The sequence below is a fragment of the Zonotrichia leucophrys genome, chromosome 2, assembly GCF_028769735.1.
Source record: "Zonotrichia leucophrys gambelii isolate GWCS_2022_RI chromosome 2, RI_Zleu_2.0, whole genome shotgun sequence".
NCBI classification, from domain to species: domain Eukaryota; kingdom Metazoa; phylum Chordata; class Aves; order Passeriformes; family Passerellidae; genus Zonotrichia; species Zonotrichia leucophrys.
The window spans coordinates 29,472,511-29,496,865 of NC_088171.1; the positions used below are offsets into that span (position 1 = coordinate 29,472,511).

General features: G+C 35.6%; 1 protein-coding gene across 8 annotated transcripts in view; it reads right to left on the reverse strand.

Annotated features, from left to right (window-relative positions):
• Nucleotides 1-24,355, reverse strand: part of DGKB (diacylglycerol kinase beta) — a 398,863-nt gene that overhangs the window by 170,063 nt on the left and 204,445 nt on the right. For all 8 annotated transcript variants that reach the window (XM_064704413.1, XM_064704412.1, XM_064704410.1 and 5 more), the window contains one exon: nucleotides 23,491-23,651. In XM_064704413.1, coding sequence (XP_064560483.1) covers nucleotides 23,491-23,651 — 161 coding nt within the window. The remainder of the gene's footprint in view (nucleotides 1-23,490; nucleotides 23,652-24,355) is intronic.

A 24,355-nucleotide genomic window follows, 5' to 3' on the forward strand; every position in this document is an offset into this window, starting at 1 on the left:
AGGCTCCTGAGCCTAACTGCATAGAAACTAATTCTAAAAGATTGATTCTATTTGGTTAAAAATGTTGGTGCAAACAGAGAAAGCAGTATTACTTGACCTACAAAAATTCTGCCTTTAGCAGCCAAAAATACTGATTGCCTCCCAAAAGTTGTTCCTGTTGCCCTGTGCCAGGCCACAGTTATTTATTATTTGTATTAACACAGCATTTAAGAATTGTTGTCATGAACCCAATGACAAAGAAGAGCTATACAAATACAGAACAAAAGGTCACTTCTTGTCATGAGTGTCCTGAATTGGAGGCATGAAAAGCTTTATCTAAAATATCACTTCCTTTGGATTTATCAGCTCTGTTAAATCTGGCATTTAATATTTATTTACATCATAGTTCACACTAAATTCTATGTAAGCTTAAATATGAAAGAGCATTCTAGAAAAAAGGAGCAAGTTCTTGATTTAAAAATTCAGAAGTCATTCAAGTATGAAACATAACATAAAAAATGACGATAAAACACATTTCAATACTATCTGTAGTATTAACATCTCTCCCAACTTCTATACCATCTTATCTGACTAAAGAAACTATTCCACCCCTAATCCCCATGAACGAGTAAGCCTTGAGGGGTTTATTGGGTACACTTACCTTCCTTATTCCTTTGTTAGAGTCACACACCCATCTTCCTCTCAGTCTGGCTCATATTACTGTTCAATGTAGATGTGTCAAGAAAGGCATATTTCACTTGCATCCTCTGACTACTTCTTCTGCCTTAAATGACATTCCAGCTCGCTACAATGTTTTCAAGAGTGTTACAAGTCACAGAGCACAGGTCTACCACAGATGTATAAATCATGGACTCTAACTAAAGTTATCATTGCTAATACATCTTCTCAAATTCACAATATTTAGTTTATCTTCAATAGAGACCAGAGACAGCTTATTAATTACAGAGTTCCAAACTTGGCATTTAGAGTGCTCTCACCCTTCCCTCACAGCACTTGTCAGTTTTGGGCTCTTGCCATCACCACTATACTATAGAAAATCAGTAAATCAGAATTCATTATATGATTCAATCAGTTTTCCAAGTACCTAATTTACCCAAGAAGAATTTCATGGCCTCTGAAATTATTTTCATAATCCTTTTTAGCCCATGTTTCCCTTTCTATTCCTTGTGTAATAAAACACAACCTTTTGAGATGTAAAACAAAAAAAGTAAACCTAGAGATGTAGCTCAGGTACATAAGGTGTTACTCAATCCTGCCAGAGACATACAAAACTTCTAATTTTACACATGAAACATTTAGGAAAGCATATGGGCAGTGTATTATGTGAGATCAGCTGTGATTATCTGTCCTCTCCTTCAGCATGAATTGCTAAAAAAATTACTGAGAATACAATTTCAATTTCATAAGATGGATGGCTATTTCTTTATATTTCATAACCTTAATTTTTATATTCTTCTCTTTACATCAGCAAATGCACTTCATGATCACAGTTAATCACATGCAGATTCACTAAGCTGATGTTCAGTGCCCTTAATAAATAAACAAATGCTTATTTAACACAACAAGGGTTGTGTTGCATTTGGTGGCTTTTTTACTTTTCTTCCTAAAACCAGGAAATACACACCAGTTCTACATTGATGTGAACCAGTGAGGCACCAGCTCTGCACTTTGATAATAATCCTTTTCTGCTTTTCAATTGCTATGCATGTCCTTACTACTGAAGTTCAAGTTGGTGTCAAACCACTGTACATGATGCTTAAGTGATACAGCCAAATCAGAAAAACGTGGAGATTTCTTGATCATTTGGCCTCTGAGTTGTTGTGTTCCAACATCAGTAGCTACAGAAATCCATTAAGGTTAGCCTGAAATGTTAAATACACACACACACACATATTTTATATATATATATATATATATATATATATATATAAATCTAGTCCTATGAGCTTTCATGCATATGGCTGAGCCCTTTTTTTTTCCCATTATTTGAATCTCCTGAGGTTATGGGAACTAACCTGACAATGTTTAAAAGCAGCTCATGTCAGTCAATCAGTTTATCTCGAGAGACAGCTGTGAAACTTGATTTGGATTCAACAAATATTGTATGCCATGTGGATAGATGCCTAAAAATCAGCTAGAATAGGCTACTTAATTAAAGCCATATGTTCCCATCAGTTACGCACCACACACGGAAGCAGCTGGTCACAAGTTATACAACTTACATGCAAAGTGCTAGTAAACCCTTTATGTGGGAAATTAATGTCTAGATGGCATTCTGACAGTGCTGGCTAGTACCCTTTCATACTTGGATGCACTTCATTCAGGTTCAGTGTTGTACTGTACTTAGATGCTTGCCAAAATATTATTTAAAACTTGATCCAGTGCAAGAATAAAACAGTCTCAAAATTTTGGTGGACTTATTTTGTAATGCAATATGGAAAACTCACAAATTAATGTTAAAAAAAGCACCAACAGCTAGAATTGCCTGCAGAGGTTTACTCAGTAGAGACTGATGACCAGAACAACTGGAATTTAAACATGTAATTCTTCAAGGATTCTATGGGATCGTGTGTTTTTATCAGACCTATGAAATCAGTAAGACCTTGATCATAGGTCTCAAAATTTCACAATCAAATCCCTATATCGAGAGAAAAACCACTGACTGAGGGCTATGGTAGTGATTTATGCCTTGGTAGTGACTGCTAATTAGTTAATGCCATAATTCTTACTGGCAGGCACTTGCCAATGGTAATGGTAATGAAAAAAAAGTACAGTTTTACTTGCAGTGAGACTCTTTAACCCAGTCAGTATATAAGATGTCTTATGTCACTGCAAATTTAAAAGCACAGTTAAAAAGAACTCTGGCCAGGTAAAGGGACAAGACTTCAGTTCATTAGAAAGTCTGGGTGGAATAAATGTTCCCAATGCTTTTCTAGGAAATACTGACTTCATCTGGCTGGCTTTGCAAGAGAAAATATAGGTACACAGAAAGCAGAACTGTGCTAATATGGGTTTTGAGTTTGTTTTCCCTTTTAACAAAATATGTATAATCTGGCTCAAAAAAAAGTATTGTGAAAAACCATTACAAACCAAAGGAAGTCCTGTATGATTCCTCAAAGGAATGTGTTTGGAAGCAGTAGCTTATAAAGAGTTCAACAGTGCAAATCTCCAGGCAAATTTCATTATGAAATTATAAGCTATTTTACTCCTCATGGCATCAAAAAGCCACTTTCCAGAAGGGCTGGAGTTTGACCCATACTTAGAAAACAAATCTTGGTTCTCATTTCTATCATACTTTTGGGCCTCTCACTTTCAGGAATGGTAATAGCTGCACAAAGCAGAACATAAGGTTTCAACCACCTGGCTAGAAAAGCAGTCTAGGGAGGAATGTATTGACTCCCTCTGATGGGACCATAAGCTGAAGACATTCCAGTCCTTTAGCCCACGTATGGTATAAATAATGCTGCATAATGATGCTATTCTGGGCACATGTGATAATGATGTTATGTATTTATCTAAAAGAAGATAAACTTTCATTCTTGTTGTAAACCACGACAAACTAAGGTATAACTTCATCATCAGCTTTTACAAATATGAAGACTGTGCCTTCATAGCCAAACGTTTGTGATATTAAATTTCCTGAATCCCAGAAAGGTTAAGATATGTACTGCTTTGGGCACAGCAATGGGAATAAAAGGGCTATTAACCATTAACCCCATTAACCATTTCACTAAATATGCACTGACATGAGACATCTTTATATAGTGACTGAATTACAAAGAGCCTCATTGCAAGTAAACTTTAGTCTGCTTTTATTTTTTCATTGTAATTACCATGCATTCTGCATTCATTTGAGACACTAGCTGCCAGTTTGACCTTGCAGTCTTTTAGCTGTTAAGTACTCCAACTAATAATACCAAATTTTGCCTCTGCTGCTTGGAGGTAAATCAAGAATGGAAAGATAATACACCTATATCCACTTGGTGTTTGTAACTGGTTAGCTGTTTAATATACATGTTTTATATATCCAAGTTAGCAGAAAACACAGATTTTTGTAGCCATCTAGACAGGTTTTACATCCCACCCACGAGGAATATATGTCTATATATTTTCAAGAAGAATATAAGGCCCAGTATGCAATCTTCTAACTTGACCTGACCAGCAAAGCTATGTAATACATTCTGAAGCTAGAGATTACTCAGTAGCACTTTCATAACTGTTTACAGTCTGCATATGAAATTTTATGCAAATTAATGGTAAGCAGGGGCTTCCAGAAAGTCACATCTTGGGGAATCGAGTATTAATTTACCAGCTTTCTTCTATCACCCAAATAGAAGAATTTACTGTTATTTTACATGTTTTTAGATTTAGAAACCTTATTTTTTTAGTCTAACTTGAAAAAACATCTTTAACTACAAGGCTTAGTTGTTCTTGGCAGCTGACCATAAATTATCAGAACAAGCAACCAATAAATATACATGTTAAAACTCAATGACTGCAGCCATGAAAACACTCATTGGAATATTTATACTCTGTGAAACAAGGGAATTATAGAAGCTGTCACTCTTTTTGACAGAAAAAAGACACCATACATGCTGTTTAACTTCAAATATAGTTAAAAAGGAATGGTACACAAAATGATACAGATCCACACAGTTTAAGCAATGAGCCAAGGGTGAGGGAGACCTTATAATTATTCCATGCTGCTTTTCAGCTGTGTTTCACATATGTACATGCTCTTTTTCTGCACCATTTTCAATTATTTTTTTCTGTAAACTACAAAATTATTCTTGCCGTTAACCCCACTTCTAAATTGTCATATGAATCAATTGGGTCTTTTAAATTCAGTAGCCTTTAAATAGCTTCAGTGAAGCCTCATATGGCACATATCAACTGCAATCACTTTTTGAGATTTTAAACAGAAGAGGGAGTAAAGGCTGAGGAGATTGACTGAAATGATGTGATGAAGGAAGACATTTAAAGAACAGAATGTTTTTTGGTGAAGTATTTGCGTTGACAATACTTTGAGAACATTATGAACCATTCTATGAAGAAATATGTAATATGGTTCAAATCAAGCAGGCTAGCTTGTTAAACATGAAACTGTTATATATTTTAGTTTTGCAAGAAATGGGAAATTTGCCCACTACTTTTCCACACATTTTCCTTTACATAAAATATTCTTCCTCATGATAACAGGCAGATAAGAAGTCCACAGTATTACATATCAAATAAAAGCTTATTAAAGAAGTACTGTTGTCATTGAGACACTATAGTCTGATACCCTTAAATTTTATTATTCTGCTCTTTGTAATACTTTGCTATTCTGCTGCTTTCAAAAAATCATGCTTATTTTCATTTTGATATTTACTCTGTTGAAATTTCTTTTGCTACACATGTGCAGCACTATACCATTACGTACATTAGAGCAGCAAATGACTGTGGACAGGAAAGGGAAGCAAGAAGTCAAGAGGAGCTCTGGCAAGCTGGAATAGGAAGAACTAACTCCAGCAACCCCAGCAACAGCCCCCGTGTGTGCTGCTGCTTCCCTTCCTTCTTTCCTTTGGAACTGGAATTCCTGGTATAATTACAGTTATGTGGGAAATGTTCCACTGACCAAGGATTCCCTGCATGTATAGGGTTTATTATGATTCCTGTCTAAATAGGAAAGAACATTGAACACTACCATTTCTAAACACTGTGTCTTCCTGAGCTATAATTTTTTTTCCCAGAACTGGTACCATCCTGAGCTGAAAATTCAAGTGATGAAAGCAAGCAGATTATTATGTCCCTGACTAATTTCCTAAAGTTCAAAGTTTCAGCGGCTCATGTCCAACCTTGGTTTGTCTAGTTTCAGCTTATATCTTGAGGAACTTCACTATCTTAACAGATTGCTGACTACCATGTATTTTTTTCCCATTAAGGTACATTTAGACTGATCAAGTTGTCTCTTCACTGTCTTTTGCAATAAAGCTCTTAAAACTTCTGAACCACTCTTGTCACACTTTTCTGAAATTCCCTGAATCTTTCAACAGCCTTTTTGAAATATGGATGTCACAGCTGCACAAATTTACCAGGACTGCATCCAAGGCATGTTATGTTTACTCAGTCTTCCCCTCAGAAGAAATTCAAGGATCATATTTGTCCTTCAAGCAAGAACTTATATTTAAGTGATTACTAAACATTGAAAATTAGTGCTTCTGGGTTGCTGCTCTGTGGTATGCAATCTTCTGCCTGTAAGTGCTGTGCTTCACAGCTAGCTATCTGAAAGGGTTAAAAAAACCCCCTAGGATTGGTTAACAAGATTAGCTATTATCACCTAGAAATGAGAAGAGAGGAAAGACTGAGGTTGATCCAGATAACATGCTCGTTAAATAATTTATTCCTGAAATGTGCCCTTGCTATTTCCAATATTTGGTATCTGAGAAGCCCCGCTAACCTTTCTGATAGGCTGAAATGTACACTAATCAATGATAGTGAATTTGCTCTCCAAGAATGTATTCTGTACCCTAGCATTAAGTTAATCACAGTGTTATGCAATGAAACAGAGTTTGTCTGAAACCATTATTTCTGTTCTAAGACTTTGTATTTTGCAGTCTGATAATCTGAAACAATTTTCAGAGGTATTCCAGAATCAGCCTGGTTTGAAAATTGGAGTACTGGATCAAAAAGAAAATGTGTGGGACTCTGTGATCTGGCGAGAAAGAATTTGAAAAGAGATACTAAGGGATTACAGATGTGAAATCTGCTGATTTGTCTAAATTAATTTAGACAAAATTGATGCACTCATTTGTGTGGTTGCTTTTAAAGTGGTTAAAGAGTGGTCAAAATTGATTTAGTTTAATTGGGTTAAGCTAAAACTGTTTTAGCCACTTTTAAACTGCTTCAATGTCCACACAAAGCAGTTGAACCTACTTAGCTAAATGGAATTAGAAACTGATTTTGTTAAGCAGGAACAATTCCTATCACACAGATAAGTAACAGAGTTATAAAGAGAGTGGTGAAGATGAGGTTGTAATAAATGGGCATTACAAGATAAATGAATCAACCTTAAAGAAGGAAAAAAAGTGTGATGGGGTGAATACAAATGAAAATATGAGTAAACAGATAGATGGAGGAAGTAGAAAAGAAGGCCAAACACATATTGGGAAAAGAAGAGCAGTTTGACTTTAAACTTACTAGAGAACAAACAAGAACAGAAATAGTTAAGATAAAATAAAGATTTTATAAACCATAGTGGTAAGAACAACCACCTATGTCTTGGTCTGGAAAAGCTGCCATTGATTTTTGCCTGAGTAGAGACTCAGCTTCATATTTGGCTCTAAAAGTGGAAATTTGTTAATTCTTGCCATGTACCCTCTCAATGAACTATTGTAAGAAAACATGGTTATTATGATCTTTTGCTAAGATGCCAGGTGGTAGCACTTAAAACCTCTTGCTATGGGAGTAGAAAGGGGATTTATTTTCATTATTCATGAGAGCCATTTTTAAGGGATAACTAGTAACATGAATGTAGTTGCAAATCAAGTGATAATAAGTGTACTTACTTCTGGGGTTACAAAATGAAATGAGGTGAGGTAGTTACTTAAAATTTTGACAATTTGTTATGAAATGTAGGTATAATGTGGCAACAAAAAGGTACAAGAACCCAATTTCATTAGCCCCACAACTTTCTAACATTTTGTTTGCATAAACATGTTAGTGCCATATAAGCAAATATGATATCTAATATTGTGCACACAAAGATTAAGTGCTGCTTTACATTGCAAACTTCATTTTATATCTGACCTGAAAATTCAGAAATATTGATCCTCATGATTATTTGCTGTTCATGTAATTTTCTGGCATGAATTTTCCCTTCAAATACTGGAAAATAGAAGAAAAAAAACCCCAAAACAAATCAACCCAAAAAAAGAAAATAAAACCAAACCACAAAACAACCACAAAATAAATACAAACCACAAAAAACCCCAACCGCAAACAACCCCCACAAACAAAAAAATGAACACAAATCCTAAGAAAACAATAAACAATAATGCACAACAAGATGAAAATAATTTGGCAGCAGTATAATGAAATTAGAAATTTTCAGAATTAAATATCAAAATTGGATAGATAAATCTGACTAGACAGAAGTGACCCAAAGCTTTTCAGAATTCCTGAAAATAAAAATTTCCTCTTGAGACAGTGGTAGCCTATCTCAAACAGAGAAATCTAGACTAAGTAACAATATGGCTAAAACCAGTATTTTAAAAATCAACCACAACTCATTTACTATCTTTTCATTTCACCTCTAAAACCTTTATAACCTGGAAAATTAGAAATCCTAAGTATAATATTCCTTCTTTACTCATCAAGAAATAATTTAAGGAATTTATTTTCTTCAGGTTGTGAAGATTCTGTGAGAGTAGAAGCTTAATTTTAAAGCTTAAATTACTTTCTTACATAATGTACACCTATGTACATAATGTACATAGGTATACATTATGTAACAAAGTAATTTAAGCTTTAGGTCAAAATTTATGATTATAAGGCACTTTGAAATATCTGGACTTGGCATAACTTAAGGAAGAACCATATTAAGCACAACGTCAGTAATCTATAAACACAGGAAAAAAAACGGTGCAACAAAGGAAAAAAGTGCAGCTGAAAGTGAGCATCCCAAGCTACCACTGACCCGATCTGGTGTGTGCACACACAACAGTATCACATGAAGAAGGCTGCTCTGATTCTGGGCTCACACTCAGGCAGCACGACCTGTATCCTTACCCATGTAATGGACAATCCACAGAACAGATTACTTGAAGACAAACACAAGTACACAAAAGTACAAGAATAGCATTACTATTTTGCCTGTGCTTTATAGTGTAAATTTAAAACACACAAAGAAAGTTATGGGATGCCCCATGAACACCCTATCCTTGGGAGTGCTCAAGGTGAATTTGGATGGACCTTGGGAAACTTGGTTTTTTCCATAGGCTTTTGACCTCTGAAGCTACAACAAAATGTACTAGACTGGGATTTTGGCTAGTAAAACAATCGAAAAAACAAAGGCATGAAATAGGAATTTTAAGGATCTGTCTACTTGTTTGCACATTTCTTTTGCAGCTAACATACAGTTTACATAAATGCTACCTTTTTCACATGAGAATAGAAATCACCATAAACTCAAAAGTTAAAGAGATCATAAGTTAAGCAAGGGAGAAAATTTCAGTCTTTTCCCATGCATTTTTCCTGGGTGATGAATTAAGTTATATTGCAAGATTAAGCTTCAAACATTAACTCACACAATTAGTCAGAAATAATTAGACAATCAGGTGAGAGTATTAGTCGTCATTCACTGAGCTTTTTCATCTTATGACCTGTACAGATTTTCATAAGGTGAAGGCCAAAATGGGCTACAGCATTTTTATTTGACTAGCATTTATGAATTCATGTATCATTATATAAATATTACCTTTGATTGAGATCTCATTAAAGGTCTCTCTGTCTCATATCAAAATGTCAATAACATGCCTAAGAAGGGAAATGTCATTTAACTAAGGCTGTGCTTATTAATAAGTTCAAAAATGATCATAGAAAATTACTTTTTTCTTATTAGACTCTCATTTTAATTTTTAAATTTGTATTTTTTCAGTTATTTTGCTAAGAAAGCAGAAAACAGTCAGTATTTTAACTGATACTTATCTTCCTGAAGAACTATCACAGAACTCTCCCACCACAGTGATTCTTTTTGTCTTAACACAGCATTTTTTTCTAGACACTGGCACAGCCTTTATTCCTCTCAGTTTCACAACATAATCAGTGCAGAACAGAATAAATATCATCACCATACCAAAACTATCACTGAAATCAAGAGAGGCAAGTAGAAACCCAGAGTGAAAAGGCATTTTCATTATTACCCAACTTCTACCTCAGCATCAATGCTTATGACAATGCTTTTATTCCCCTCCTTTAAGATTCTTCAGCCACTGCTGTTTCAAAAGTAAGCACACTTTCTTCCTTGTAATCCTAGCAGAAGGCAATGTGGTTGGATATTTCAGGTAGGTGATTAATCAGTGTTGTGTGTTTTAGGTTAGACAATATTTTCAAACAAGGAGACACATCAGTGAACAGCTGACATCACCCCCTTTGACATGGAGTTTCCTCAAAGGGGAAGAATGGCAAGAGAAATTCTTTTACTCACCAACTATGGGATTTTACAAATGCAAGGCAGCAGATCTTTTCCCTGCCACTCTCTATGGGAATCAAAATGCTGCAGTAATTTGGACAAGTCCTCTATGCATAGAATTGCACTCCCAGACTATGGGCTTTATAGAATTTGGGGCTTTTTTTTCTCAATTTGGCCAAGATTGGCAGGGCTGGATCCATATAATCTGTGCATCTTGCTATTCCTAAGTACTTAGCTGCATAAAAGTTCAGAAAATCCCAATTTACATCTGCTTCTCCAGATAATATTAAGGCTTGTCAGATTTATTTTCTTTAACATTCTGGATTACCTGAATGCAAGAATAATTCTAAGAAAGAAGCAATGCAATACCATGCAATACAGATTAATTATTTTTTAAATATGGGATAAATGTGGCAAAGAATGTTTAAGATAACAGCTCTAGACAGAAACTATGAATGGCTAATACCATGAGCAGCTCTGAAGTGACTGGTGCCAATTTTGATGCTTCTTTCATACCACAAAATTATCTAAGAGGGAAAAGACTTCTAAGATCATAAAGTCCAATCCACTGCCATATTCACTCCTAAATCACATCCCTGAAAGTGTCACAAACACACATTTTTTACCACTTCCAGGCATGGTGATTCCACCATTTCCCTGGGCAGCCTGTTCCAATGCCTGCCTATAGCTCACTTAACACAGCGAAAAAATTTTTCCTAATATCTGATCTAAACCTACACTGGTGCAACATGAAGTATAAAATATAACATCATGAGTTACAGAGCACAGTGAAAAGGGAAACATGAAAAGCCAGGGCAGCAAAGTGAGGAGAGCATATGCGAACACCCAAGACAATTCAGCAGCTGAGAAGCCCTTCCTTTGTCAGTGTAGGGACTGCAATGGCTGCATGAAGAGTCTTTCCACTGCAGCCGTACTAAGTGTAATGCCAAGGGCAGCCCCCCACAGAGAAACCTCATTACCTGGACGGTGCCACAAGCTGCCCTGGAAAGGTGCTCTGCCTACTGGACACAGTTATTGGAGAGTGTGCATGTGGCATGGCGGTGCTGCAGTAAGGTGCAGCTGCAAGGGGGTGCACGCTGTACCACAGCACACTGTGGTGTCCAGGGACCTGGGTGGGAATCATTGCCTGGTGAGACTGCATGGCAGGATGCTCTGGAAAGCTCTTGCTCCTGAGCGCCACATCAGTCCATTCAGCCTTGGTGACATCACCAGTAACTTAAAATGACAGCATAAGAGCAACAATTTTGACCCATTTTTTGGCATTTTATAAGCTTAAGTAGTCTTGAGATCGTCACAGAAATAAAGAATATGCTATGTTATACCCTCAGAGTTCCAGTTTAAGTGAAGAAACTGTAAAATCACAAATAGTGAATAGAGAGTTCCTTTTGTGCTGTGTCTGTAGAGGCTCTTTAGTACAAATTGTTCCAGTAAGGACATGGAATAACTTATGTTCAGCAATTTGTTTCTAGTTCCACCTGGTTCAGATGGTAACACAAGACTAAGTGTTTCTTGGCTAAATCCACCCACTTTCAGTTTAGTTAAATCATGTTTCTTTTGGGATTTTGCCATCAAAATGTAGAAAACATGCAGATCTGGAGATATAAAGAATATTTTTGTACCACAGGAATATCAATTAAGCAACCAACTCTCTAGATATGTAAATAATGCTAAATGACAACTCTAGGTCTCTGAGATTTTCATATATTTCCTCCCTGGATAACCTATATCATAAATTCAATAGTGCATATAATTTAAATTTATGATACACTATTGCTATTTTAACATATTTTGGGGCATGAGGTCTTCTCATATACATATGTATATATGCAAGTCTCCCCAAACCATAAACTGCTTCCTAAACAGCATTTGTTGAGTATCTTAAAAAAGAATCTCTATCTGGCCTCAAGACTGACTGCAGTTATATACTATACATATGATTGTATGGTGGGTGACAAAGTAACAATTCCCTGTGCCTACTTAACATCCAATTCACACATCAAATTCCTCCTTTAAATCTACAGAAGTGCCCACAGTAAATCAAAGATTTCTGCAGTTGATTTGTTCTCTTTATCTCTCTGTCAGTGTCCAAAATGCCTTTCTTACTGATCTTTCTAACTCATAGAACCAAGAACACAGCAGTTATGACTACATAAAAATAACACACCAAATAACAACATATCCTATTCATTATGCACCCAAAGGATCAGTATCTCTAATGGATTTCTAGTGCTAAAAGCAATTTTGCATGTAATCAACAGGTGAACGGTTCTTTTAAACTAAGACAATCAGAATTATGAGACAGAGAGAAAAAACTTCCAGTGGCCAATCACACTCCTAATTTCCTAATCAATAAGTAATTCTAAGCAATCATTAAGAATTTATTTCTTAAATGTCTATAATTAAATACCTATAAATTTACCGTGATCTAAAATGCTTATAAATTGGATCTCCTTCTTGGTTACCTGTAATAGATTGGGTTTTATACTGTGTTCTCAGAAATAAAAGTACTTCACATCCTCAATGGCCACTTGAGTCAGCATGTGTTGTAGTGTGTTCGTTAAGTTTATTCGTTTGCTCCCCTATTTACTGTATTGTTCCCCCCATTTTATGTAGATGGTTCTGCCCTCCCCAGTTTTCCCGCCACTTGTATTGTCAGTCGTTTAAGTTATATAATTCCACCTCTCCCTCATCTCCTTATAAGTAAACTTTTTCTCCTCCCTGGGCCCAGTCAATCACCCCCCACTCCTCCCAGGTTTCGAGAATCTTCTTCTCTCTGGGGGCTGTGGTTGGCTGTGGTCCCGGGGCCCCTCCCTTACTTTATGCTTATTGGTTCTCATATGTGGCTTGTCATGTTTAGTTCACTCCCTTCTCTTCCCTGATTGGTCCTCTGTAAACCCTTCCCCTCGAATCCTTCCCCCTTTATAAGCTTGGTTCACCCTCCCCTCTTGGCCACTCCCTGGTTGGTTTCTTGGGACCCTCAATATACCCGACTTCACCCCCAGTGAGTGTCCAGCTCCTTTACTCGTCCTGTCAGCAGCGAGAGCCTGTCTGCAGCCAGCACAGCCTGAGGCCTTACAACGCCGAGGGGTGCTGGCAGGATTTGCAGCTGGGCGTCGGCCTTATCCTCAGCTGGCCGGACACTGACCTTGAAGGCCAGATTTCTTTGGTCCCTCTCAGCTACACACACACAGTCTGAAAAGACTCTGTAGGGATCTGGCAGACCTGTGAAAGTAAAGTTCTGGGACAGGATCTTTAATGGCATGGCAAAGAGGTAAATGATGTTGTCAAGGAGAAGTTGGTAAAGCAACTAATTTACATAAACTTGTTTACATCTATCAGGATTAACTCTCACATGAAAACAGAATGATTACAATTTAAATCTGAGCTATTTTTCACATGGTTCTACCTGTGTACACAGAGACATATGTCTTGCATCTTAGCCAGGTGAAGATATCAGGGTACACACAGCCCACCTTATGTTCTATACAGATTGTATATCTCATAAACCTTTCCCAGATTCAACTTAGTTCCATCAGCTAGCATCACATGTCTTAAAAATCTTTGCCTTTTTAATTCAAGCCATTTCCTCAGTTCTTCTTCCTACTTTAAGCTATGAATTAGTCTTATGACCAAATTTAAAGTTTATTCACCTTACTCCTGACTTCAACATTAAGTCTTGTTGGCTTCTACCTTTCCTTGATACACTCCTGTCATCACTAACAAGCAGAATTACAAAATCTAGACAAGAACTAAAATTTCAATGTCATTTGAATAGATGCTTCTTAGTGTGTGTGAAAAAAATCCCACATCATATTTTCCTGACATTTCCCTTGACATTTCTTTTAAGAACAAGTAGGAATAACAGCATTAATAATATGAACATACATCACAATTATATTATGATAATATGAACAAAATACTATAATGAACTCTTAATCATTACTTAGTATATTACAAATTTCATATGGAGAAAATAATAACTTACATATATAATGAATAATATTGTAGTAGCACTAATACAGTTATAAGTTAATTACACACTGTGTAGCTGATTTAGTTGCATTTAGCTAAGGAGCTGTTCCAAGCTCTCTGCAGATTAATTATGTCTGTAGGTATATACTCTCATTTATAACTGTCACTTGTAACCACAGCTGTTGATGAGGCTGCTCTGTAGACCCTTCCTTTGTGAAAACAAATGCATCACACTCCCAAAACAAAAAAGCAACAAAAAATCCCCAGCAAAATCCATGAACGAGACTCAAAATCTCCACTAGCTAGGGTACGCAATGACAGAACACCAGAGGAATGTAAGTTTCATTTTACTGCATTTCTTCCCAAAAAATATCTCTTGTAGTATCTCCTTAGTAAAGTTATGCCTCATTGCATTTTACTTAATAGCTAGCTTTCACAAATTTGACAGATGAAATTTAACATCTCAATTCTAGAAATTGTTCTATTTTACAAATCCCATATATTAAAGAGAAGGATATAGGGATATAGGCAACTGCCAAAGACTCTCCCTATGATTTTTCTCAAAGGTTTTACTAAGGAAACAAGTCACTTTCTAGGCCTTTGATTCCATGCTAGAAGAATAATTTTCTGACAGGAATGGGTGGTAAGTACTAGCAAGTGCATGAGATTCTCCTAATCTAAAACAAGAGACCCTTTCTTAGTTCAAAGTTTTCAGTCTAGTTGTCACCACATCATGAAAAGTTAAATGAATCTCAAATACCTAAAATGACAGAAGAAAAAACAATCTACATGGGAAACTAGAAGGGGAGGATGATAAGTCAAAGTTAGACACATTGTATACCTGTTTGACTCTTCCAGGTTCAATGGGAAACTGTAGAGAAGTAATTACATTTACTAGCAAAACATTGCTACTTCCTGTGATTCTCTCTGAAGCAAAGAATGGTGCATGTCAGCCAGATATCTTTGTAAGATAACACATTTAGTGTGGCCAGCATGGTCCTTCCATATTATGAGGACACAGCAGCTAAACCAATGACCAGTCATTTAGGTCACTTTAGGACAAGCATGTTTAGGACAGTTCATAGCAGGGGAACAGACCATATCCAGTTTGAATTAAGATTCCCAAACTACATGTTTTGCAGACAGAAGGGTCTCAGCATCAATTGCTACACTCCCACTGAGCAAAATTACTTGCTACTTTAAATATAGCCCACAGAATTTTCACTGAACCTGACAAAATCTACAGTGAATTCAGCACAAACCTAGGTATTCTTACTGCATTGTAACAGGAATCACACACACAAGTCTAAATAAACTTATTTGATATATGTAAATATTTTCAGAAAGTTACAGCATTTGCTGGCATAAAATTACACTTTAGCATTAAAATAAAAATAAATGAATGACCAATCAAATAGGAAGAACAATTTCAATTATTTGAATTTCTTTACACTTATAAGAAATAAAACAAACGGTACCTCAGGCAATCATTCTTCTTTTGCAGTAGTAAGACTCATAACACAGTAGAGTAAGCTACAAAAAACTTTAGTTCTCTGCACAGAAGTACCTCCCATATCCCATGCAGTGCAGTACAACTCTCAGCTAGGGTGCCCCAATTTACATTATAAATGGTAGAATAATATGATGGCAGGGATTTAGAAGGTAAAATAGATCCACCCTGGCAGAAAGAAACTACTTAACAGGAAACACTACCAGCAATGTTGCAGTAAGACTTAAGACTAAGATAAACTTAAGACTAATGTATCTCAGTTATGTAATGCACATTCTCCATGTCCAGGGAAATACTGCAGCACATTACTGAGAGGAAACCTGCAAAGAGCCTCCTATAGCTTCTTATTTTTGAATTATTCTACAGAGCCAGCTTTCCATGGCATGCAGTATAGGCTTTCTGCAATATGCAAAAACCAACCACCTGCAACAAAAAACCCTGCATCATCATATTTGCCATATATTATATCCAACAATTTCTGCAGAAGAATTTCAACATTTCAGCAATAAAGCTGAAAAGAGTAAAGAAGATTCAAACATGCAAGTAGCAAAACCTGTAAGAATAAATAATTTGCAAAAATTAGCAATGTGAGGAAATTAAACAAGATAATAGACTGAACTATCAATGATTCCAATACAGCAGCATTTCAAATCTGGGATTAAAGTGTTCTGAACATACTCCTTCGGAATAAGAGCAGAGCTCTCCCCACAGATACAGCAAGTATTTTTATAGATTTGGCTACGTGACTGAAACTATGAGTAGCCCAGTATCAATATGGATCTTGTAATATTACATTTGAATTCGCACATGGATGAATTGTTCATTTTCTTAACCCTTTTTGCAGGAAAAAAAGTGTTTTGGATTACAAAGCAGTAATACTGTTTACTACGAAGTGTTCTTTCCCTCCTTGGCACAGAAATAATGCAATATATCACAGCATTCCATTAGCACATTCAAAGTGATGATTAGGACTCACAAAATCACTTAGGCATGTGTTTATGTTCATATTAGTTCAGCAAACCACTAAACATCATTTTTAGTTATGTATACCTAAAAATCCCACTTGAATAATTAATCAGTTTACACCAAATGCCCAGAATTCAACATATGCATTTGTCCAGTCATATTAGTGAAAATGCAAAAAATGCTTAAAAAATTACCCAAGTATTTAACTGCTTCATTAGATCAGGAAAGTTTAAACATATACTTAAATGTCACATTGCATCAGTGTTAAGATGTGCATGCACTTAAATTCTGCATTGAATCAGCAAATGTCCTCAGGATATTTTCCTATGCAGAAAATAAATTTGTATTTACCACCATGAATAGCAAAATGCTAAGAGGCTTTAAAATTTCAAAATATGGGGCCAACATAAAACTTGAATTCATTCACAGCAGTAAATATTATATACAATAATAAACACTTTTTTTTTGTAATAATAAATATACCATAAAATAACATAGATAACAAAATAATATTAAAAAAAAAAAAGATTATGTGATCCCCTGGTCAGTTAGAGGTGCCTGAGACTCTGATATTTGAGACTTAAAATTCTGGTAGTCAACATTTCTGTTGATGCTAATGAATGTCCTTTCTTGAGAAAACAAAAAATACAGCTTCTATGTAAGATATTTCTTACTTTTTTCCCCAGTCTTGCAAAAACAAAAAAAAGAAGGTATAATGGAAGTGTAGGTTGATGACTTAGACTATAGTGATGGGGAAGCAGACTCATAATAAGCTCAAATTTATGATTATGAGAATTAAGAAGTCATATTTTTCCCTACTGGCAGAATTAGAGGCTCTTAGTGACTGGTTAAGGTTGATGAATATTAAATCATGAGCCCCCAAATATCTATTTGATAGTGCATTTGGATAGTAACATACTAGGTGTCATAAAAGTCCACTTGTCTTTGTCATAGACCTTTACTACTTTATGATAATAATTCTTCAGAGAACACAACTTGATCGGAGTATTACTTACTAGTATTAATGAAATTTCCCCTCTATGTGATAATTGCTATTTTTTTACTAATCCAGCATATAATACTGCCTTGTTTCTCAAAGAACTTACAGAACATTTCCAGGCACATTCAACTATCATTACTGCTTTAACTTAAAACACTTGCAAAAAATATTTTTGCTGTAGATCATCCAAGTGAGAATATCGCCATATTGCAATGAAATCAATTACCACATGTTGTAAAGACTGAATGAAAGATTGAGGTGTTCTACTTCCCTAAGTCCTCTTTTAGCCATAAAAAATTTTACCTATTGATTTCAGAAAAGAGTAATTTAATTTTCTGAATTTCCATGTACAAGTTAATCAAATGGACAAAAACAACAGATGGAACAGGAATCTGGATATCCCAGTTCTCTTCCAGGTTACTGTCTTAATTGCTGTCCTAGAGCATTTTTTTCCCTCCAATATGTTCTTGTGTATGCATTTGCACACGTAGTCAAAATTTCAGCTGAAGGGAAGCTGGAAGATTCTTATTTAAATCTTGTGTCAGTAAGTAGACAGATCAGATGTTTTCCATATCCTAAATACCTCGTGCAAATGAAATAATCTGAATAAGATCAGCTGTAGCTTTAAGCTTCCTAAGGAACTTGTTTCTGCTGAAAACGACTTTTTAGCGCATGTAGATGAAAGAGCATCAACAGCAAAGGTCCTAAGTAGGCTTACCCTAAAGCATGTATTCAGGTGATCAGTGGAGATAAGGGAGAAGCAATTCTGGATCTACAAAGAATGTAAGGCTCTAAGGGACTGCTGGTTTCCTAAAGGGCAGCAACCCTTGCAGTCCTCCTAGCCAGAACACCAGGCAATCACTTCAGTGTGAACAGAGACAATATGTATGTTCTTTACATGTGTAACATACCTACAACTTGGTCAAAAACAAAAGCTCAAAAATTTTAATGGAATCTGGCCCAAGAGGAAGAAAGTAGAGATGAATATCAGAGTTACCTAATCAGTAATTCATACAGAACACTTCAAGTTGAACACAAGGATACATGATTGCTAATATAATTCTTTTTGCTAGTATAACCTTTTCTGTCTTCTGTAAACACCAGTAAATACCATATCATTTGGTTTATTCTTACACCTTGAATTTTACCCAAACACCAGTGAGAACTGCTTTCATTTTAGAACAGTATTCACTGTTTTAACAAAGGGAAGGCTGCACTGTGCCACACTTTATCTAGTATAATTTTCTTTAAAGTCTAGCTCAGTAATATTTCTTTATATAAAAACTTGTACTAAAAGACAATGCAGATGTTTTCAAGTTCAGTTTATGATGCTCCAACAGTCTACCTACAGAGCTGCAATGGACGTAGCAGCATATGCTCTGCAATACACTATGTAATTACAAAAATTCAAGTGATAGTTAAACAGCACTGATAACAATTTATCTCCTATTAACATCAGATAAATTTATGATTTATTCAAATGGTAAAAAAAAGAAAGAAAACAGAAAGAAAATGTTTACGGTTAAAGATCCTCAGTACTGATTCATGTTGACCTAATTATGGCTCCATAAAGTCTAAACTCTAAGCTAATTCAGTGGCAGAACAGTAAATTCAAAATTATGCTTGCTTTTGGAAAACCTACTTTAGGACTCACATCCTAACATCTATTCATAACTTCTTTCAGCATTATTACCCACAAAATGGAAAACAATAAAAAGAGCTATTAGTAACTAACAGGAAAGTCAATGGGAAATGGATGAGTTGTTTAGTTTAAAAATTGTTACCTTTTTTGATATAAGCCATTGTCTGAATCCAATAATTGTTTTTAATTAATATTTTCAAGTAGTTTACATAAAAATGTAAAAATTCAGGGTCCATGATTATGCCTTTAGTTTGGCCTACAGCTATTTGCTCCAATCAAGGAGGAGCCTCTGAAAAACTCATCTATCTCTAAGAACAATAATTATTTATGGTGAGATATCAAACAGCAATGAGATGTTTTTTAAAAGAACTTCACCATAGATTTTGCATGATTTCATGTCTCTTGAATACCCACCTGGAAGAGAAAGCACAGAAAGATATTGTGCTCTCTCACACATTCCTACCCCTAAGTATGTAAGATGTTTTCTTCCCCCTTCCAAGTGCTCCTTTCAACCAAGCATTTAGTGGAAGCCAAGGTTTCTAATGTTTAATCAAAATTTAATGATGCATTTCTTCCTTTATCAAAACACCTATTTTGTCTCACTTTGAGACTATCATTTGAGAAACACTAAAAACAAGCAATATAGCTTCCCTACATATTTGACATTCTTCACAAACTTCCCAATAAAAGATAAACAGCCTTGACAGTCACTCCCTTTTCAGTAACTAGTATCAACAATACAGCATTGCTTGACAACTAAGCTACTTATCCCCAAGTTTAAAAGAACTCTTTCTTCATACCTTAGTACTATGTAAAGTTCCTGGCCATGCCATTATGGAGTTTCCTAACAGCACACATGGAAGTCCTTCTCAAGGTAACAATGTTCTCACATTGCTTTCCTGTTTTGGTTTTACGTGAGAGTTTGCCCCATTGTCTGTTGGTCACTCATCTTCCATGGTTGCTGCCCAGGTCTCAATCAGCACATGATTATTTCACCATCTTCCACGTTTATCTTGTTTTGTGTGTCCTTCAATTGAGTATAGTTATTGTGAATAGAATATAGGCCCATCCATTTTATAATTAACAATGTGCATTTATGCTTTATTATGAGTGCCTCACTGAAGAAAATGGCTCAATCTAGGCACAATCTGAGAGTAGACTTCAGAAAAATTGTCTGCAAAGATAGGATTTACTTTTTAGGGTATCATTATCCACTTTTTTCCTCTTGTTCTTTGAGTAATGCATAGAGTCATGAGTATATGGCGATTCAGTTTGAGGATAATTTTGTTTGCTTGGGTGTTATTTTGAGGCTATTTTGGAGGGGGTAATTTAAAGCATTGAACTGAAGAATTATTACTGATTTTGTGAAAATACTTCCCTGTTCTAAGACAGCATTAGATTAGTGAAGTGTTGGCATTTTGGTTTTTTTTTTGTTTGTTTTTTTACAGGCTTGAGATACAGATTAAAAAAAAAATAGCTAGGGTAAAAGAAACCAGGTGTGTTACAAACATAGGTTTATCTGAAGCACCTGTCCACATATACCTGTTGAGCCACCATTCATGGTATGCAGCTGCGCGCTTGAAGAAAGCAGCAAAAGTTAAACTGTTTTATCCATAGGAAAACGTTAACCATGACAAATAATATGTCCAATGAAATACTCTGTCAACACACACACACATACACACACACTCCCTCTGATTATAGGAACAGCAAGTTGGCAAAATGAAGTGACAAGACTGAAATTCCAGTACTGCATCAACTGCAGAAATGCACTGCAAGCCCAAGAATACAGTCTGTGATAACAAAACCATACTGACATTTCTGAACTCTGTCTTTGATGATCACTGGGATATCAACCTAGTGCATAAATGTACGACTATTAAAGCTGGTTGGGTAGATTATGGGGAAAATAACTTATTTTCTCTAAAGTACATCAGTAAGTGAACTTTCCACTGTTGGACAGTTGGCCAGATGTTTCCCATCTCTGTCATGCCTCCTCATTTGTCCTCTAATACTACCAGCTATGTTTGTCCAGCTCCCCAAAGCTGTGACTTTCCAAGGCAAGCTTTCATTTTCAGATTACCCTACTATATTTTTGAAGAGATTTTTTTGGTTTGGTTTTTCTCGCGGTGATGAAATCTTTGTTTTTTAGAGCAAATATGATTTGACTATAATGCACGTTTTTCTTGGATATTTAGCTCGTATCAGTGACTCCAGTATTATTAGGAAGCAGATGGAACTTCTCTTCTGGTATCTTGCCATCCTGACAGAATGATGGATGTGAGCAATTGAAAAATCTTTATCTTATTCTACATTGCTCTTAGATGTTTTCTAGTTCCTGCTTTGAAACTGACACATGGCTTGGCGTCCGCTTTTTATGGTCCTTCCGTGCTTTATGTTTCCATCAGGTTTAACATTACCCACATTCATTCACAGCTGGTTACACATACATCTCTGTTTCTTACCTTTTTCTCTGTACTTGGACATAGTACAGTACATATCAGAGCTTTGAGATTGCCACAGGAAAGAAAGGGCTTTTTTGGCTTGAACATACTAATCAAACCTTTAATGTACACATGCTACTGTCTCCAGCATTCCTTTCAACTTAGTGTATCATTTTCCTTCCAAGAGGTAAATTGCTTTCAGACTGGTACCTATGATAAAACAACTAGATTTGTAGATAAGGAAACAGCAAGGGATGTTATGCTCAACTTCAGCAAAGTTTTGAACACTAACTACCCCAGCATTCTTGTATCTAGCTTATGGTCTTGATTGCTGGAGAGATTTAAAAAAAAAAGAATGACTAGATAAGGTGATTAACAGGTAAGAGGGCACCTCCAGAGAGGTCTAATAGCAGACTACAACTACCTATGTATGAGGAGGTATCAAGAGGACAAAGACTCTTCACAGTGGCACGTATGACAGGAGGATGTGAGACAGATAATTTATGTTGAAATGAGAGATCCAGACAGGATGTAGGGGAAAAAAAACAAAAAAACCCAAACCATTTTCATCATAAGGACAGTCAAGTACCAGAACAGGTTGCCCAAAGAGGCTGTACCATCCTTGGGGGCTTTTAAAATCTAAATGGATAATGCCCTGAGCAATATGATCTGCTCTCACAGCTGACCCTCTTCAGAACTAATGACATCCTGCAATCCTTTCCAACCTGAATTATGGCTCTAAAACATCAAGAGTTCCATGTCAAGCACAGTTTTATTCAGTTTTACTCTCCCGTCCTTTCTATACATGCATTCAGATTGTTTGTTATTAAGCACAATTTCTGCCATACCATTAAAAAGTTCATACAGCAAGTTCCATTCATGTTGGATTAGAGATTGTGCATATTATTTGAGGCAATGTGCAATATGTTGTAGGTCACCATTAGTTTTCACAGTGCGTTGGAAAAACAGTAAAAATTAAAAGAGAGCGTAATTCAATCAAGTGTAGGTTTCAGCATGTAGGCAGGAAGAATCACCCAGGAAAAACCCAAATGAGGTATGAAGTAATGACTCTTCAGAATAGTATCAGAAATTCACAACAAATCACAAATCAAATATGAATAAAGAAATTCTGCTAATATTAAGAAGAGTAGATACTACATAGAAAACCACAGAGAAACACAATCACAGATGCAGTTCCTCAGGCATGAAGAGCTGCTTAAAATCCTTTTCCTTCTAATTCATTCAAACTATGAATTTGAAGTGAACTTCACTTCTCTACAAGGCAGAACCAAGAAGATACCAAGAAGAGGCTTTCTTTTTTGTATTATTGTTTTCTTATTTAAAACCACCCTGAAGAAATAAAGAATGCAACAGTTCCTTTAAACAGTTACTTGACTATGTAAATGCTAATGGAAAATATTACTTAAGACTTCTTACTAAGTGATTTGTTTTTCCTTTATGTTTTTATAGAACCTTCAAACTGACAATATAAATTTAGTATTATAGCTGCTCATAAACCATTACAAACAACACAAATATCTTCTTTATAAATGGGAAGGTAGAAGGTCCTGAAAAATAATTCAGGTTTGAATGTGAGCAAGTAAATTTATGCAAATTGCTGTCAGTCATCTATGTATTCATTTCACTAGCAAAACAACATTATAAATGATCTCTAGCCAACAGTTCTTCATTTGAAGGCATGTGATGCAAATATTTATTCAAAACAGAAAAAGAAAATCACTTAAGGATAAACATAAGTCTTACCACGCCAATAGAAAAGTAGTTATTGATGATGTTGTAAGGCACTGGGTCTCCCTTCTCATCTTTATCATTGGGTATTACTTCGAATTTCCACCTGTCCAGTAAAATCTCTGAGCTGTTCTCAATGTCTTTTAAGATCTTCATCAAATTCTCACCTTCATACCCTAGCAAAACATAAACCCAGTTATTTAATCAAGCATAATAAAGTTTTATTACTTTTTTTTTCTCTTTCTAGATGATTGAACAGTACTCTGAGCAACCTGATCTAATTGAAGATGCCCCTGCTCATTGCAGGGAGGGCTGGACTAGTTAACTAACCTTTAAAGATCCCTTCCAACCCACAATATTCTATGACTCTGTGACTGGAAAAATAAAAGCAATGCCTATAAGACCTTAAAAGCAGGATTCTGCTTGAAATGTCGACAATTTTCCAGCACTTGTCATTAAAAGAAGCACAAATACAAAGCTAATTAAGCATGTAAATTTAGAGTAATTCAACATATTTCAGTGGACATCAAATTTGTAATGAAGAAGACAATTAAATCTTCAAACTTTGCGAATCTCTTGAACTTTCCATAAAGCAAAGGTTGTACTTTGCAAAATGTTCTTGATGAGAAATTAATATTCAAATTCCTTTGATTTCAAAATTTCTGGAAAAGAGACATATTGCTGTTTTGCCTGACCAGACACTGAAAGGTTAAAAGCCAACCTTCTAATTTTCATTGATTGTTTCAATCTGGTTTGGCATAACAAATCCAGAATTTCAAATCCATATCTGATAACTTTATAAGCAAAAGTAACATTTTTGATTATCTCAACAACTTCTTCATGAGCCTCATCCTGCTTTGTAGAGAGAACTTACTCTTTG